The sequence below is a fragment of the Pseudophryne corroboree genome, chromosome 4, assembly GCF_028390025.1.
Source record: "Pseudophryne corroboree isolate aPseCor3 chromosome 4, aPseCor3.hap2, whole genome shotgun sequence".
NCBI lineage: Eukaryota > Metazoa > Chordata > Amphibia > Anura > Myobatrachidae > Pseudophryne > Pseudophryne corroboree.
In genome coordinates this window covers 304,527,852-304,548,058 of record NC_086447.1, presented here as the reverse complement: position 1 = coordinate 304,548,058, position 20,207 = coordinate 304,527,852, and the positions used below count along the sequence as shown (strand labels likewise).

At 38.1% G+C, this 20,207-nt stretch overlaps 1 protein-coding gene across 9 annotated transcripts in view; it reads right to left on the bottom strand.

The window, feature by feature from the left end:
- NLGN1 (neuroligin 1) overlaps positions 1-20,207 on the bottom strand; it is a 934,735-nt gene that overhangs the window by 371,375 nt on the left and 543,153 nt on the right. For 7 of the 9 annotated variants that reach the window (XM_063916275.1, XM_063916274.1, XM_063916277.1 and 4 more), the window contains 2 exons: positions 18,294-18,353; positions 8,213-8,365 (listed from right to left, as the gene is read on the bottom strand). In XM_063916275.1, the coding sequence (XP_063772345.1) occupies positions 8,213-8,365; positions 18,294-18,353 (213 nt within the window). The remainder of the gene's footprint in view (positions 1-8,212; positions 8,366-18,293; positions 18,354-20,207) is intronic. The other 2 variants (XM_063916280.1, XM_063916281.1) reach the window with 1 other exon arrangement.

Below are 20,207 nucleotides of genomic sequence, written 5' to 3'. Positions count from 1 at the left end.
CGAGACAATTCTATTTAGGTAGGCGTCAAGACCCTTCACCTCTCACAACGTACATTAGCTTGCTCCGATGGTTCGGGTATTATCCATGAATGTTAAGGGGCTGAATTCCTCTAATAAGCGTAGACTGGCTCTGGGTTATTTTACTAAGAATAGAGCTGATATTGTTGCCCTGCAGGAGACACACTTTTCATCTATTGCACCCCCTATTTTCAAAGATCGCAAATTCCCTCTAGGTTATTTCGCCAATGGCCCTTTTAAGAGGAACGGTGTGGCCATATTATTTAGAGACTCCATCTCCTTCACTCTACACTCTCAGATAGCGGATAAAAACGGCCGGTATCTTATACTGAGCGGCCTTTTAAACGAAAAACCGGTAACTCTGGTCTCGGCATATGCCCCGAACTCACACCAAGTTGCCTTTATCCAAAAGTTATGTGTAACTATTCATAAGATTTGCAAGGGCCCCCTTTTGCTCATGGGGGATTTTAATTTAGTCCTTGACCCTAAGCTGGACAGGTCTCCCAGGACCTCTCCCGCCACTTCAGTCTCCCCCAACGCCCCTTCCTTAGCCTTTCGTAACCTCTTGGCTGAATTTGATCTATATGACATATGGCGAGGGCAAAACCCCACAGGATGGGAGTACACCTATTATTCCCCTGTTCACAACTCTTACTCCCGTATTGATTTTATATTTTCGGACAAATGGACCCTCCAGTTCGCCAGATCTTTAGATATTCTCCCTATAACTTGGTCAGACCACGCCCCGCTGATTCTTAAATGGAGTGTAGCTAGCCAACACTGCCCCCCCCCCCCCCTCCCGTCCTTGGAGACTCTCTCCCCATTTGCTGTCCAACCCAGTTTCAAAAAAAATCATAGCTGACAGTATTTCATCCTATTTGGAGTTTAATTCTCCTTCAGACACGTCCACCTTGAACTTCTGGTGCGCACTTAAAGCTGTCATCCGGGGAGCGGCAATTCAGGCGGGAGCACAGCTCAAGAAACTTAATCTACAACGCCAGACCGATTTGGAACTCAAACTGAAGGATTTAGAGGACGAAAACCAATCTAGACCTACGAAATCTTTACAGAAGCAGTTAGTAGATATTAGATCCCAACTTCAGACAATGCTAATGGAGCGCACCCAGGCTTCACTAAATAGGATACGTCAGAAGTTTTATCTAGCGGGGAACAGACCGGGGGAAATGCTTGCCCGGAAGCTTAGGGCTCAGCAGGCTAGGAATAGAATCAAGCTCATTATATCCCCCACAGGCACCAAAATTTCTAACCCAAGGGAGATAGCGAATCAGTTTGCCAACTTCTACTCCCATCTCTATAACCTCTCGGCAGATCCTGACACCCCACAACCTACCCCTTCCTCTATCAACTCCTTCTTAGCGGATTTAAACCTCCCAAATATTTCAGACGATCAATTAGCATGGCTGAATGCCCCATGGTCCTTATCAGAAACCCTCCAAGTGATCAAGTCCCTCCCTCAGGGTAAGGCACCGGGCCCGGATGGCTTTGTTAATGACTTTTATGTTTCGTTCCAGAACCTTCTAGCTCCCTCTTTAGTGGCGGTCTACACCGATATTACCTCGCAGGGCACCCTCCCTCAGGAGATGCTCGAGGCGCGTATTGTCACGATCCCTAAACCGGGCAAAGATGTGACCTCTTGCCAAAATTATCGTCCCATTGCGTTACTGAATGGGGATATTAAAATATACGCTAAATTAATAGCCTCTCGGCTGAACACCCTCCTCCCCTCCCTGATACATCCGGACCAAGTTGGTTTTATCCCGGGAAGACAGGCGTCCGATAATACACGCCGGGTCTTTAATCTTGTTGATTCCCTAACCCCCGAGCAAGGTCTCCTTCTGCTTTCTTTGGATGCAGAGAAGGCCTTTGATCGTTTAAACTGGTCTTATATGTGAGAAGTCCTAGTCAAATTCGGCCTGCGCGATCGCATCCTCTCCTCGAGATTAGCCCTGTATAGCTCCCCGACGGCCCGGGTATTTAGTAATGGTTTTTATCTCGCCCTTTTCCAATCTATAATGGCACCCGCCAGGGCTGCCCCCTCTCCCCTCTCATATTCGTACTAGCCATTGAACCACTGGCAGCTAGGCTACGAGCGGACCCACAGTTCCCTGGACTGCGATTAGGCACCACGTCGCATAAACTATGTCTGTTCGCAGACAATGTTCTACTATTCGTAACAGACCCAGCCACAACTCTCCCCCATCTGCATACTGTTTTAGATAGCTACTCTGCAGCATCGTATTATAAACTAAATGCCTCTAAGACGGATGCTCTGCCCATTAACCTCTCTAACTCCTTGCCCCCATTACGCACTAAATATCCGTATAACTGGAAAACATCCTCGATACGATACCAGGGTATTCTCATTCCCCCATCTACCTCATCGGTATTTGATGTCAATCTCCCTCCTCTGCTGTCCTCCCTCCAGATGTTCACCAAATCATGGCTCAACTATGAAGTTTCTTGGTTGGGCCGTCTGGCCGCCTTTAAAATGTTGCTGCTCCCTAAGTTAATGTTCTTGTTCCGAACTATCCCTTTTATCTTCCCTAAAAAGTACCTAGATAAGGCCACTACAATCCTCACTAACTATATATGGTCTTCGCGCCCGCCTAAACTTGCATGCGCGAGGATGTCTCTACCAAGGAGAGCCGGTGGCCTAGATATGCCCAATTTATCACTGTACCAAGAGGCCTCCCTTCTTGCCCAGATTAAAGAATTCTACAAAGATGTATGTCCGGAGTGGACGTGTCTGGAGGAGGCAGCCTGCCCCCGTTTTCCCTTGAAGGATCTTTTTTGGATTCCTAGGCCCCTTCGCCCACAGTGCCTAAATATCCTCCCCTCTACCCGAGCCACACTCCAGATTTGGGACAAATTGACTGCGGCCATATCCCCTTCCTATCATAATCTCTCTCTGATTTCACTACGAACGGTAGCCGCTCTAGTCCCTAATCTTGGCCAGGCGGGCTGGAGGTCCAGAGGGATGGAGGTCCTGGGGGACTTGTTTAATGGGTCCATATTCGCCTCTTTTTCTGATATCCAGAGACGCTTCTCTCTACCAGACACTGAGAGGCTTCGATATTATCAAATACAGCACTGGTGGACTAGCCTCCACCTCTCCCCCTCCCTACCATCACATGGTATTCTGCAAGTCACAGGCCGACTTTCTAACGCTACTTCCAGAGGGGAGGTTTCCTTCTGGTATAAAACATTACTCTCACTACTCCCTGTTTCTAAATCTAGAGCCCAAGTCAGGTGGGAGGCGGATGTGGGATGTGTTCTCCAAGATTCTCAGTGGCAACACATTTTTATGTCATCCTTCACTATGTCTAAATGCCTGAATCACTCCGAAATGCACGTTAAGCTACTCCACAGACTGTACCTCACACCGGAAAGGCTACATACGATCTGGCCGGCATGTTCGAAGTTTTGTTGGCGCCTATGCGGGGAGGTTGGCCACCTCTTCCATATTTTTTGGTCTTGCCCCCATATCCAAGGGTACTGGACAGAAGTATTTGGCCTTATCAACAAAGTTCTGAACCTCGACCTCTCCCCCTCCCCGCTTATAGCTCTATTGAATATATACCCGCGAGGCATGGGGGTACATCTACATTATGTCCTAGGCCACATCTGCCTCGCCGCACGTGCGGCTTTAGCCCAAAACTGGAAACAACCCACACCACCTCCAGTGTTGAAGGTGATACACAAAATACAGCTGCACTTCTTGATGGAGACTGAACACATCCCATACTCCTTCACTGCCAAATCTCAATTTGTGCGCTGGATGCCTTGGCATCTATTTACCACGGAGGGTGAGGGTGCTGCATTGATACTACGTCCCCGAACCCCGGCACAATCACCTCCCAGCACATCGGCTGATGTGGTCCCCCCCCCCTAAAACAGCAAGGACCTCCTATTTGTGTTCTATTTACTTCAAGCCCATTGCCGCCCTGCCACCTCCATTAATTATTTTTTGTTTGCCTTACAATGTATTGGTGTGATCGACTTTGAATTGTTTGCACATGTCTGTTAAAGCGCTTTCTTACGTGCGTATGTACCTACTTCCCCCTCCCTTCCTTTTTCCTTTTTGTACCCCTGTTTGTAATGAAAAAAATTTCAATAAAAACTATTGATGAAAAAAAGAAAGTCTGGGAAGCACTGGTGTATGATGTTTCCAGGTGGTAAGATGTTCCTGATTCAATGCAACAATGTACTATGGTAAGGTACATTTTATATAAGCAAACAATGAAAGCCAACTCAAGCAAACAATGAAATATTGCAACTATTTATCCTTTTCAATTATTACAAATCCCAGCAATGAACCGTATGTTGCAGAATTTTTTGCAAAACCTTAACTAATCAGTTATCACATTGAGAAGTTAATTACAGGTAAATAAACAGCAGATTCTTGAGAAAACATGACCTGCCAACTCCTAATGAGATTTATAAAACTGAGTCAAAATATCACAAGTGATTTAACCACCTTTTAAAATACATTAGGTGCATCCGGTCCTTCTGCAAATCTCATTCTAGTCCTGAAAACCATATGTTTAACATGCTGTGGTTGCTTAGCAACTGTACATTCCCACTAGAGATTAGCAAAACAGTTATTTTTCACAATGCATTAGGTTTTGGGGTTCTCAAATAATACTGTGAAATAAAGAACAGAATTCTGCCGTTTACAAATATAATAAATAAGTATATTTTGAATTATAAATGCAATAAGGCAGTATCAAAGTAAATGTACACAATACATAATGTTGTTTTTTTACACACAGCAGTTTGTAAACCACATGTTCTGCTTGAATCAGCAATAAAACATTTGAGAAATGATCCAATGAGAGGGGAACTATTAGTCATTTGGATCGATGAAACAAACTGCATGGAGTACACGCATCTATAGTACATGCAGAGATGACTGGAGCCTTTTTTTACCCAAAGTTTTCCATCATAACAAACAAGCATACAATATACAGTGGATGTTTGATTAACAAATAGTAATATAAACACATATAGGATGAACATAAAACAAACAACCAAACAAATCAGAGACTATGGGTTCTTATTTGTTTATAACATTTTTTGTTAAGAAATATTAAAATGAATTTCTGCCAGACACTATTTTAAAAACTATAGCATCTAGTCTAGTATTATTTTAAGAGATTTTTTTTTTGTATTCACTGGGGTATTTATTATTATAAACTGGACCCTCATATATGTTTGCATGATGACCTGATCATGGCACATTTTAATTTGTGCACACAGTGTGGGTGTAATAACGGACAGCTTGCGTTAAACGTTGCCTCAGCCCCTATTGCTTATTTATCTCTTTTGATTTGAGCTTTTAAGATGTTCTATTCAGGGGTTATGATGGGGTTTTGTAAACCATTGCCGATGTCTACCTGTTCTACAGCAGTGTTACTGCAGCTTTACTGCAGTGGTCGAAACCCTGCAAACAAAATCATAAAACCACTGCAAAACTGCCACGTCTATTTGGCCAATCAGGAGAGGAATTACAATACACTTTTTAAGAGGGAACTCATACATTATTTAGTATGGAGGCAGATACAGCATCAGTGATAATTCTCTTACGTCGAAAATAGAAGATTAATATTATTTCTATTGGTGGGTTTGTTGGTGAGTATACAGCAGCTTCTAAATTTGCTGTTTAATAAATATGGGGTTACTCAGGGGCGCATCAAGAGAGGAGGACACCGTGAGCAGTTTCCATCAGGGCCTTCTCCTCTCTAGCAGGCAAGGCAATAGACTCTGGGCACTATGGTCACAGGGAGACCCTAGCGCTGTCCCAGACAGAGGTGGAACTACTATTGGTACAGCAGGTGCACTGGGGCCCTGAGGACTAAGGTACCCACTGCTGCCCGGGCCAGTAATGAGTTAGTCTCCCCCCCCGCCCCCCTGATAACTGAAACTGTCAATATTCCTGACTGAGTGCCAAACAGAGGAATGCATAAGGGATGGGGGGGGGGCCTGTTATAGACAGAGCAGAGGAGACTGTTTTCCTGCCCTCGCCAAGGTACATGTCTCCTGTTCTCTGCACCGCACATGACATTCTGCTTGTACCCCTGCCACCAACTGTCTCTCCCTGTCACCCCCTCCCTGTCACTCACTGCCTCCCCTGCCTTACACTGTCACCCACTGCCTCTCCCTGTCACCCACTGCTGTGTGGCATATTGTGAACTTGGGTTGGGGTGAAAGAGGGGGTCCAAAATTATATTTATGCACCTGGGCCCACCACTCACAAGTTCAACCACTGGTTCCAGAGATTAGTGCGCTTGCAAAGGTCTCCAGGAAAATGGTGCAGCAGCCATTTTCCCAGTGATTTTCTTACTGCACATGTGCCAAACATCTGGAAAATGGGTGCCACATTATTTTCCCAGTGTTTTCTGCAGTACTGATGCTGCATACGTGGGACTACGGTGGCTAAGTATTAAAAAAATGGATGCAGAGTGTGCAGTGTGGCCCCTATGGACCCCTGGGGCCTATGTGCACCAGGCACACTGCACTCATTATAGATAAGCCAGTGGGGTTACTATACTTGTAATGGTAAAAGTATCGATGGTCATGCAATGTTCTATTCCATTCTAAAGTATGGTTTCTTTGTGGTTTTGTGGTGGGTTTGAGCCTGGTAAATCTGCAAGTTTTAATCCTGCCCCGAAAAAACTGCAGCAAAGCCATTGGAATTTCAAACCTGCCTCTTAGTAAATTTCTCACTAAATTTCCATATAGTATGACAGCTTTTACCAGCTTGAGAAATGGTTTTGGTGATATCTAAAAATCATCTGCTATTTCTTCTGTTTAATGTTCTCTTTACTGTTGTGAATACATTATTTCAATTTTCATTAACCCATTATATTTATTCTAAGTAAATAGAAAAGTATTTATAAAATGTAAAAAAAATAAAAAATAAGCACATGAAATGTAGTTAGGCACAGCAGCTCAACAGGCGTGCGCATAATAAACTGCACACCAATGAAAGATTATACATATCTGCTACAGTCTGTATTAGCTTAAGGATATAAGAAAGATGGCTTCTAAATAATCAGAAAATGTGATTAATCGGAATAAAGGTTATTTCGTCTATGTTATTTCCTACCATAGCTGCTGTACTGAGTTGCTAGGTAACACATTACATTCTGTCCCATCAGCTGCAAGTTTTCCACTTGATAACTAACAGATGGGGACTGGTTATTGAGATGTAGACAAAATGTGGCGTTGAATCTAATTATTTGTTGACAAACAAGAGTAATAATGTATTAAAATAAAACTAGTAACAGTGACTTGCCGGTATTAAGAAAATACAAAGCATACGTTGAAATGCAACCAGCAATAGAAGGAAATAAAAATAAATATACAGAACATAAAGGAAATATAGCGGCACTGTATACATAAACATTAATGTCAGGCATTTAACGTCACTTGCTGTGGTGCATTGTTGTGTGACAATAATAATGTAACCTGTACACACAAACTTTCTTTGCTTGTCCGGTGTTAATACTTATTACGTAACTCTTTGTGAACTACTTTTTAATACTATGCTAAAAGCAAGGACAAAGTACAAGGTCCACTTTTAATGTGCGTTGTTTTTCAGTGTCTGTGTTCTTATCCACCAAACTAAAAACAACAATGATTTCAATGAATTATAAATACATATGATTCTTTGGAAAAAATATACAGTACATCGTGAATGTCGTGTTCAGACAGACAGCCAAGGTCGGTACGGACCAAAATCTCTGTACAATTGCAGTTTACTAAACTCTAAACTGAGACTACAACTATATTCTATACAAACAATATGCCACAACATGAATCTCCAGATTAAAATGATAGAATTGGATTTCAGATGTCTAAGATGTGTAAAAAATAAATTATACTGCAATGTAGAAATATGTTTACACATGTACATTTTTACTTACTATTTACAGTATCTTAAAATGCAAAACAATCACAGTAAATCCATTGGAATATCCCACCTTATGTTATATGCTATCAAGAGTCAAAAATATGTAATACCTTTGTAACATCAACCATGAATTTAGAGAATACAAAACAAAACTACACACACCCAATGTGAAAATTCAATATGTTCAGAAAATAAATGAAGACAGACTAAAGGCAAAAGGTACTCATTACCAAAGGTTACAGTAAAGAATGTCCTTACCAAGTACCCCAAGGCGATAGTTGACGGTGATGACTATAACATTTCCATAACTTGCTAGGACACTTCCATCAAACAAATTACCAGTGCCTTCCATATAGGAACCTCCATGAATATATACCATCACAGGCTTGGGACCTCCACTATCTCTGATGTCTGGAAAAGAAAATATGTTTAAATATATTTATATAAAGTGATCATAGAAATAGGAAGAACTAGTTTACCTAATTTTTTTATGTTTCTTAAGTTGATTATTTTTTAATAATTTGTATAATAGGCTTCATGATTCTTTATATGTGCATTTTTTATATGTTGTATTATTATATAGTTTTGCTACTCTAAACAAGGAGTGTTAATTAATGTCCTGTTAGTTAATATCATTTTTTCCACTTATTTATTTTTATATTTTATTCTAGAAGCCAAACCTTTAATGTTGAACTCACAATAGAGAAAGAAGCATTGCATTTTGTTCCCCAAAGTACATTACATTCTGATTTTTTCAGAATATTTTACTGTATAATGCCTTTTCCTTGTTTTCCCAAGACAATCCTTTGTTTTGCACCTCTGATAATCTTAAATTAGAATTCTTATATTACCTGTACTGTATCTAGAGATGTTACATGCCTGGAGTAACGCTTGCGTTATTAGATAATGATAACTGTTTTGCAGATAATGATGTTTAGAAAATTAACATAAGGGGTTTATGTTAGCTAAAAGGATACATTTAAAATAAGTTGGCTGTCAGTTAAAAAAATGTGATCTAAAATAAACTTCATGCTTATTCTTGAACATAAAAACAATTTATTGAATATATGTGGACTTTCCCAGTATACATACAGAAATACTTATCTCGGCTCTTGAAATGCTTTTGTATCTATTCATGTTTATATTGTAATACATGGATTGTTTTTATCTTATTATTTATTGGCTAATATGGGAGAACGTATCTGCTCCTTATGTGCACAGGATACGGCTATCTCATAACATAAATCTATTTACAGTATCTCCATTTTTTTTTTTTTACTTAAGAGTCCTCTAAGGTTTCAGGAAAAACAATATCTTCTGATGAATTGGTAAAAGCTTTACCCATATTAGAATCTTATTTCAGTCAGAAACTTATCAGAAATTACAATATGGAATAGCTCCCACATTTTCACCATGCTGACATACTGTAGACATTGAGATGTAGACGTTATAAATGTCAACATTGTTAATGCTGACATGTGATTCCATCTCATAGTACAATTTTTATGTTGTCACTAAATCCTTGTAGGTTCAATCTGGGTTATCTGGGTTTATACCATGATAAAAACAGAAACAAAAAAAATAAATACTAGCAGTCTTTTAACTAAATTTGCGTAGGGCATGTTTGTGTATTGAACTAAGGGCCTAATTCAGATCTGATCGCAGCAGCAAATTTGTTAGCTAATGGGCAAAACCACGTGCACTGTAGGGGGGGCATATATAACATGTGCAGAGAGAGTAAAATTTGGGTGGGGTGCGTTTAAATTGAAATCTAAATTGCAGTGTAAAAATAAAGCAGCCAATATTTACCCTGCACAGATACAATATAACCCACCCAAATCTAACTCTCTCTGCACATGTTATATCTGCCCACCCCTGCAGCGCACATGGTTTTGCCCATTAGCTAACAAATTTGCTGCTGTGATCAGATATGAATTAGGCCCTATAGTAGGGATTGAAAATTTGGAAGGATTTAAGGTGAATGAAAAAATAACATACTCTGTACATTGCTGTATAATACTCAGAGTAATAATAAAAATATTATTATTATTATTATTATTATTATTATTATTAATAGTAATAATAATATTAGCAGGGAATTCGGAGGAAGTATGTTTTACATTTTTCATCAGTTTTAAGAGGACACGGTAAACAAGGTTAATGGATTTGATGCTATTTTTACTGCTGGCCAGCACCTATTCTCATCCGTGTCAGAGGCCTTGGTTGTAGTACTTCCGAAACCTGGGAAAGACCTCTCTACCCCGATTCCTATAGACCCATCTCCCTCCTTACCACAGATATTAACATTTTGGCTAAACGTTTGGCCATTTGTCGTAATTTGGTAATCAACTCCGTAATTCATCCTGATCAAACCAGCTTTTTGTCTGGTAAATCTACTACTCAATGTTTTTTGCAAATGTCTCATAAAGATCATGCTTATGTTTTTGTAGTTTCACTAGCTGCAGCCAAGGCCTTGATTTGGTAGAATGTGATTTTTTTGTGGCTCTTTGGTCAGGTTTGGTTTCAGGTCTCAATTTGTCGCCTGGGTTTATCTTCTTTACACTTCAACAGCAGTTAAGATGTTGGTGAATGGCTATGTTTCTCCATCAGATATATCAGGGCATGGCATGCATCAGGAATGTCCTCTATTCTGGCATTGTTTGTCTTAGCTGTTAAGCTTATTCGCTCTGATCCAGCCATTTGGGATCTGCGTGCAAGTTCTGTAACCGACACCATGCTGACATGTTGTTTTTGGAAGACAAATGTCCATCATTAACCCATTTGATGAGAGTCACTGAGGATTTTGAGTTGTATTCTGGTTTACTAATTATTTGGTCCAAGTTCACATATGGGTTGTTTGGGGATAAAGGTATGGATCCTGAGGTCCTGCTCTGGTAAAATGGTGGTCTTTCTGAGCTGGGCATGCTGGGTTTTGAGACTTTTTAGGGTGATCAAACTTGGTCATTTATACCATAACTAGTTACCAGCCTGTCAAAATGACGGAACAACATAACAGTAATGTCAACTCTGGCGGCTGCATGCTCCCGGATGGAGCAACACTTGAAAATGCTCCGCCGGATGCCATCTAATGGCTGCCGGTGCACAAAACAGTTGAATTTCCCCCATAGAGGTCAGGAGCAGCATTAGCTGTTTAGTATATAGGATGGCGTCCTTCACTCTTTTGAACATTTATGCAATGAGTTTGGCCTTTCTCATATGTCCTTTTACAAACATATCCAGCTCCGACATGTCCTGTGCACTCAGTATTGGACTGACCCCATTTTGATTACTCCTGCCAAACTTAGACTTGCACTCCTCTAGCTGCCATCTCTTAAGATGGTCTGCTGTCTTTACAGTGATCTTACTTCCCATAGTTTGCTGAATGCTCATACTCCTCTTAGAGTTAAATGGGTTTCAGATTTGGGTCACCTCCAAGATGAGCAGTGGACTCATTTATTGGGTTCCATAAGATATACATACCCATGTGTTTGTTTTCAACAGATTCGTCATTTTATGTTGCATAGAGCATAACCAGAAGGGCTCCTGGATCCTAAACCCAGAAGTCCAGTGATCACAAAGGAGAGCTGTCCTCTGCAATACTAACTGCATTTCTAAGTGTATCCAATAAGTGGCAGGATGTACTGAATCGCAGATGCGATGCTTACTACATCCCTCCCTCAGAGAGAATTTTGCTCACTGGCAGCTGGCTCCTCTTATTCTCACTGTGGTTCTCTGCTGGTGCTGGATGTCAGCATCTGTGGGATGACAGGAGAGGCTGATCACTGGGGTGGTGGATGAAATGCTTGATGTCTCTCTTTGTATCTCTCAGCCAGTCATCTGAGTAGTCTGAAGAAACTGTATCTTTATTTCAGGCTGCTCAGATAATTGGTTAGGAGATCCGTAGAGTCATCAGCGTGATCACATGCTGAGATGGTTGTGACCATAACATGAGTGAGCTGACAGGTCCCGTGCAACTCCGTTAGCATCAGACATCTTTTTATTGCTGAAAATGCATCTTATCCACATTGCTATGTGAATAGGATGCACAAGTAGACTCTTCTAATTAAAATGATATGTGGCATGCATATACTGTATTCTCTGTGCGTCTGCATTTGCATAGGAAATGGTACATTACAGTGTTTTCTAGGAAAACACTGTAACACACCATTTTGTATGCAAATACAGCCATAGTCGCACACAGAATATAGTCATGCCATATATTATTTTCATTATTTGTGAATAACACACATTTTAACGGAAAAAGTTGCACCTAAAGACACTCTTCGCCACCGAGTCACATGCAGGGAGGCTAGATGTGAGTGGGCACATCTGTTGTTGTATATGTTCTGATTCACTGTTATTTCCCATACACAGTCAAAATGGTTCCACCAACTCAGTTCATTTGGCCAGTCTGCATGGCCAAAGTGGTTACTCAGAAGAATGATTATGTTAATGTGCGTCTGATGATTGCATCTTTCTGCACATGCAATGGATCTGTAACGCTCCCAGCGGGCATCTCAATACAAATTTTGGCGGCTCCACCATTGGCATATTTCCACACTGCATCTGAGTCAGGCCCTTTGAAAAGTTGTTAAGTTTGAGCAAATATATATTTTTGTATTTACTAGCATAACATTATGAGCACATAAGCATTTCTGTTAGGCTGGGTACACACTTGCCGATGTCACATAAGATGTGACATCGTGCAAGATCCCCCCACAAACGATACTGTTCATACACACTGAACGATATCATTTGTTTCTCATCAGTGATGGCATGCACCAACATCCAGGTGCATGCCGCCTTGTACGGGAGCATTGTGGGAGCGTGCAACGTTAATGATATACTGAATACACACTGGACGATGTGAGCAATATATCGTCCGATCCGCTGGATCGGACGATATATTGGGTACACGCTGCCAAGTGTATATCCAGCCTTACTGTTATTACTGTTAGTGAATTTTAAAGATTTAAAGTGTATGCAATTAGAAGTTGCATTCTTTTTAAACAAAATGTGTAGCCTTTATAATATGTGGCTGGAAATTCCTTTCTGTTTTGGTTTGTTTTTACAAAGTTTGAATGTGTAATTAATTGTTTACTGTACAACCATATTAGTCCATTTACACACCTCAACTATTGGTACAGTACATAAATCCTGAAATCTAATGTGGTGCAATAACAGCAGAATTAGACATGTAATTGCACATATATACATACTTTGTATTAAATTTATTCATTTTTTGCTTCCATTGTCATATTTATTTTTTAAAGGGTGTAAACTATCTCAGATTAATTTGAATTTTTTTAAGGTGATAACGTCAAGGTTTCTGTAAATGGATATTTTGTCTTCACTTTAGTGGCCTGACTGTGTGTCACTGGGTCAGAGCTGGCGGTTCTCATATTGATCTAAAAATATACACTGCAATGAGTGGTGGCAAAAACACAGACGTGTAGCAACCGATTTGGGTGTGTATTTGAGGCTGCTACTGCGATCCCATTTCCAGCATTGTCTCTGGAATCTTACTTCCTGTGCCTTTGTTGTGGATCCATTAGGCTACTCTAAATAATAATCGACTGATCTGCAGCCAATGCTGTATCTTTGTACACAGCTGCTGGGACTTGCAGAGCTGCCAGTGGGCGTCTCAATAAAAATCCAGGCAGTGGCATTTGCATATTTCCACACAGACTCTGCGTACAAATTTGTAGCTACAAATGCATTTGTGTACATCTCTGAATCAGGCCCACTATGCATATATTACATAGAAACACAGAGCCAGATGTAATGAAGTCTGAGTTCACCAGTGGTGCAGGTTCCCGGCCAAACCCGGACTTTTCATTAAAATGGCAATCATGTACAAGGCAACCTGGACTTCACCACATCTGGCCAATAGAATTTGATGGAAGATAACAACTACTTGGCCCATCTAGTCTGCCCATGTTCACACAAATACACACGCTAGGGTCAATTTTTGTTGGGAGACAAGTAACCTACTAGTATATTTTTGGATTGTAGGGGGAAACTGGAGTACGCAAAGGAAACCCACACAAAGCATGGGGAGAATATACAAACTCCACGCATATAATGCCGTTGTAGGAATTGAACCCATGAAGAATTGATAGTACACATAAGCATGTATACTGAGGTTAACAATGGCAGCCATGGACCAGAAATTTGAGAAAATATGTTTATAATTTCTACCAAAGAAATAAAAATGCAATATTATTATTATTTTATTATTATTATTATTATTATTATTATTATTATTATTATTATTATTATTATTATTATTATTTAATTTAGCTGTTTCAGGGTATCCTGAAAAACAAATGTTTTTAATTGAAAAATGTAGAAAAGAAAATAAGAACACAGTTAATACATTTAATTTTCTAAATTAGTTTTCCCCTTAAAATTTTATTTTACATTTTATATTAAACCAATTTACTAACAACACACTAAAATATTTCTTAAAAAACTGTTGCATACTGTATATGTTTTTCTATAGTCAGCAATTTAATAATATGGCATTACAAATATATTATGCATAAGTGTATAGTATAAAATTAAATATAGCTACATTTACACTATTTATATTTTTGTAAAATGATGCATTGTTTTCGGGTTTCTTTGGCATATTTCTTCTAATGATGATTATTGTTGTTGTTGTTGCTGTTGTTTTCTTTTTATAGGGAGGCAAAGTCTTTTTTAAGCCTGCAGATGTCCCTGTTACAGCTGCTGTCTGTAGAAGCTTTGGCTAAAGATAGTTAATTTATTCACAGACAGCAAGACTATAGGCACTAAAATAAATAATAAATACTGATTTTTACCATTTTAATGTATGTATAATAAAAAATATTTGTTCAATTAGAATACTCTGCTCACATTTTGTGTGTAGCTAAAAAGATTATTGAGTGACCAATTGTAACTGAATGCAACTTTTTTCTATAATAATGTTGCTAATATCCATTTGAAGTATATGCCTGTGCGCATTAGTGATGTTGGAAAGTTAAATACTGTGGGGAAAAAAAATCCCAAGAATTACCAAACATCACCTGTTGGTATTTTGTCTTCATGATTGTGACATTAATATGATTAGCGTATGAAAGATAAATTATTAATCTGAAATCATTAGCTGTGTGTTCACAGCAGAATTGTACATTGCTAATTGTATGCTTGGAGGTAACACAGAGGGAGATTGTTTCAGAACTCTTCCTTAATTAAAATTACATAGAATTAGAGAGTACCCACTGAGAACAGTAATGAAATGTTAGTACTACTGTAAACCAGTTAGGAATCTTAGAGTACTTGCAAAGCGGTTGTTTATTCCAAATCTGGGGCAATTTTTACAGTTATTTTAACAGTACTTGTTGTTTCTCTGCATGATGATGTGTAAATCAGTGGAAACGACCATGTAATTAGATTCTTACAGGTACACTCTTCAACCTGTCACTAGAGACAATCAAGAAAACCATTCTGCTTCTTTTTTCCATGTCAATTATATCCAATATAATTGATTGTTTCCTGATAGCTATCACTTTGACAAATGTCCTAGTTTATCGTGGTCACTGGTAATATGGGGCCTAATCTTTTTCAATACTCTCAAAGGGATTATTAACGCCTGTTGTTCAGAACAGTAAACAGTATTGTTAAGTGGAGGAAGCCAACAGCCGGCTTATCACCATTAGTAACATTAATCAAGCGTTAATCAAGCCTGTTAACAGTATTACTGTAGATGGAAAGCCTAAAACAAACTGGTGTGTGTGTGTGTGTGTGTGTGTGTGTGTGTGTGTGTGTGTGTGTGTGTTTGTGTGTTTAATTTGTACTAAATTTAAAAAATAATTTATAAAAATCCCATTTGTGCTTTCTCCATTACAATAAGAATGGTTATTTAAACAAATATTGTATGGGTGTTTTAAAGGATTAACAAATAGGGGAGGAAGTTAATTGATTTATAACAAACAAACAATATATATTAGTATAATTTATACAACTAAGTCTGAGCATATTGTCAGTCAAGCTAAGAGCAAAATGAAGACGTATACGGTAGACAAATTCTATATAAGAATCTTGAGGAACCACCACTTGCCACCATTAGGATGTGATGGAGTCAGGAAACAGGGAGTGTCAATGTTGATATTCTTAATGTCGACACCAGAAATTCAACATTCATGATGTTATAGTTAAAATGTTGACCTTGAAAATGTGAACATTGAATGTCGACATGTAAAATTTTGATATCATCAAAATGTGAACATTTGTATTAGGCGAGGGTTAACATTTGGGTTAGGTAATGTTGACAATGTCAACATTACCTTATTGCTGACATGCTGAATAATTGTAACATGGTCAATGTCAACATCATGAACATGTCATAATGTCAACATTACAATCATGTCCACAATCTCATGTCCACATTCTGAATGTTGCAATGATGATTGGAGATATAATGCACCAAACACATTAGGAAAGGCTTAGATTGTGTCTGTAATTTCAGACATGGCGTCAGTACACATATGTGGATGTTAGTTTCATGTGAACAGGCTGAATGAGTCACAAGTATTTCAGTAGCTGGTGAAAAATATGATAAAATAAACACATTTATACTGTATGTAATTTACTTTGAGTTCAGAAACAGTCATATCTGCTCATGGTTTTGTATTCACTCATTACAATATTTTAGTATTTATGTACTGTATCATGTAAAAGTAATTTTGTAGTTTGTGTCAGTGAATGGGTTACAACCCATGTATGTGTACATGTAGATTTACTTTATTTTTTATTTTTTTCACTTTCCATGTCAAAATGTAACTTTTTGAAATTCAAAACTTCAAACTAGTCTGTCAGTGCAAGTCACTGTTCCTACAATATTTGAAGCTTCTGACATTTTTTTTGCCTCTAGCAACTTACACTTCTACTGGACATTTTTACATTTTTAAGGCTTTTTAAGTAATTATGAACATTAATGAAAGAGCTGTTGATTTAATAGATTGAATTATTAATGTATAGTACTGTAAAATAGTAGATTTGTACACTGCATTACAATATACAATTGATTCATGAACAATTATATCTACAATTCTTTAACCACTTACAGTAACTGGCACTCAGAAATTGTTGGTTTGTTATAAGTGAATTAGGTGAAGAACATGTATTTAAACTTATCCAAAACAACTTTATTTAATAAAAAAATATTATAATAATAATAATGATGATGTTTGCAAAATATTTTCTCTATCATTGGAATACCAATTCCTCACCATCGGAACATTGTAAATCATCGCGACTATCGTGACTTTGATATCCCAAGCATCTGCTTATTTGAGAAGCCATCGGGTACACACTGGTGACTGGGGGAGGGTTACTTTACATTTCCAAGGCAGCTGCTCCTCTCTGCAGCCACCGGGTGGAGTGTACTTCTGTGCTGAATGATCAGCAGTACAGCAGACAATGGGGAAGGGTGCAGGAAGGCAGAGGGGCTGGGAGGTCCCTCTATGATTGGCGGCTGCTAGAAGATTATCGTCCAGCAGCCGACCACCCTGTGTACCTGACTGGTAGCATTGTTTGCGACCATATCACATAACGCACTGCCTGGTGTGGACGCAAGTGATGCAATCATGCCAGGCAAGTGGTTAAGTGAATGTCTAATACTTTATAATAGAAATATAAATAAGGCTGTAGAGATAACAATAGATGAAATATCAGTTGAAATATTCTTAACACCCATATTATGTTAGTAATAATATTTTTACCTGTAGTTTCAAATTGTTTTGTTTTTTATACTAACATTTAAAAGGTGGATTGCAATGCTTCTTAATCTAACGTGTTGGTATATCAACATGTTTTCAAAGAAAGAAAACAAAAATATGTCTTAAGAAACATTAAAATGTTGGATAATTAAATATATTGATTTCCTTTAAAAAAATGAAATACAGTACCACATATTTTTATTAGCAATATTCACATGACTGTATTCAGGGGATGTTAGAAGACATGCAAAAAAGGCTATGTTGAGAGACTTAAAACAGTGTTAGTTCAAAGATTTCACAAAATATATTCAAGAAGTGGGATGTAAGTTATCAAAAATTCTTGTCAAGAAAACAAGAAGATCTTTGGTGTACACACTTACTGATTGCATAAAAATGTAAAACGCAACAACATTCAGTCGAGAAAAATGTAGAAAAAAATATAAAACAAGCAAGAAGACAAAACACATCAATCAAAAATGGTATAAAAAGAAAAAAAACTCTTCAAAATAGAGACAAGAAGTCAAGAAAAAGTAAAGGAGATATATTTTCAGGGATTCCTTGTCATGCAAATCAGTTTGGTGGCAAAAAAATACCTTCATCTTCAGCACCTTCATTATCACCTAAATCATCTGTCTGTTTCTTTGTAAGGGGACCTAGGATTGAGAATGAAAACATGGAGCAAAACAGTTCAAGAAATATAGCGTACAAAAAAATGAAGAAGAGCAGCAAAATATACACATCCCCAACATATTTAAAAAAGAAAAAATGTGTATGTTTTTTAAACTATCAAATGCTATAATATCAAAATTAGGGATTTTAACCTAGAGCAAAGTAATTATGAAACAGATAATGATAATAGTATAACACTTCATAACTTATTTAACTATATTTCTGAGAGCAGAAATACACACAAAAAATGTAAAAAAGAAATGTTGCGACTCATTTTGATAAAAATTTTTGAAAATCCAAAAACAGTTTGTTAATAGCAAATAATGACATTAGTTTTTATGGTTATACTAAATTAGCAACGCACATAGCAAAATATCATTCAAATTCACAAAAACATGTACAGATGGACACACAGACACGCAAAAAAAAAAGATTAGAATCTGTTTCAGGGCCACATATGTGTAAGCAGCAGCACGTTATATCTCTGTGAAAATATTTGCCATGCACAAAACAATATCACAAACAAAGATACTCAAGTTACTAGCTTCAGGAGAAAATAAAACAGGACCATCTCATGCATAAAAAATAACACTACAAAGCAAGTGTAAGATGAAAAGGTGGATGTCAATAGCTTTTCATCAAGAAGCATGCATTGCGTCAACACAGTCCACAAGGAAAAACTGGCAACACTCTGTAAATATACTTTCTAACTGTCAGGATGATGTATCTAAGAAAAATGTTAAAACTCCTCAGGACAATGGAAGAGTAATATATCATCAAGCTCTTTCAAATTGCGTCTCTGAAAGACTTCATCTTATATAAGAACTACGGACTACGTTTTAAAATCTGCCTTTGGCAAATAAAAGGTATCTGAGATATATATATTTTTTAAATCAAACGTTATGTAAACATTAATATTCTATACAACCACAAGGTTAACATCACAGTCTAAAACATTGCTTTTTGTACTAGTTATTGTTTGTTCTTGAAATTAAGAATTTAATTATTTAAAGAAATGTGTATAGGTATTGCAAGTGTTTTTTCACTGTATATCACTGAAAAAGAAATAAAGAAAAATAGGATTAGACCATATAATAAAAAAAACACCATAGGCTACTTCCTATATAAATACAGTATAGCATAGGTAAACTTTGGTTTAGTGAATGTACCCATAGTAAACACAAATTCCTACTGACACTTTTAAATATATTTTTGCTGACAATCTTTTAGCAATAATCATTAATTATTTAGGTCTAAGTAGTTTTAAAACTCACATTTTACTATAGCAATAAAGATAACAGGACACTGGAGACTTCAAAAATAAGTTACCGTTACAAATTAAAAAGTAAAGTTAATTGAGCGCTTAAGGCCCATACACACTTGACGATAAAATGAACGATGTCGTTCATTTCAGCCCTCATGAACGATGTCGTTCATTATATCGTCAAGTGTGTATGCATCCAACGACCAACGATGCGCGGCCCCGCGGGACGTTAACGTCCATCGTTCATCTGTGGAGCATGTATGCTCAATTTCCACTATGGTCGTTACTGACCAGAGACGTCGTTGAATGTGTATGGTGTGAAAGACCAACGACCAACGACCAAGCCACTGTTCACCAGCTCATTATTTTAATAAACTGTTCAGCTTGAATGCTTTAATGATGAATGGTCTATGGTCTTTCGTCTTTGGTCTTTCATCTTTGGTCTTTCGTCTTTGGTCTTTCGTCTTTGGTCTTTCATCTTTCGTCTTTGGTCGTTGGTAGTGTGTATGCTCATGTCGTTTGCTCAGCTGTTCAAGGGAAGTTCAAGGGAAGTCGTTAATGACGGTCGTTAACG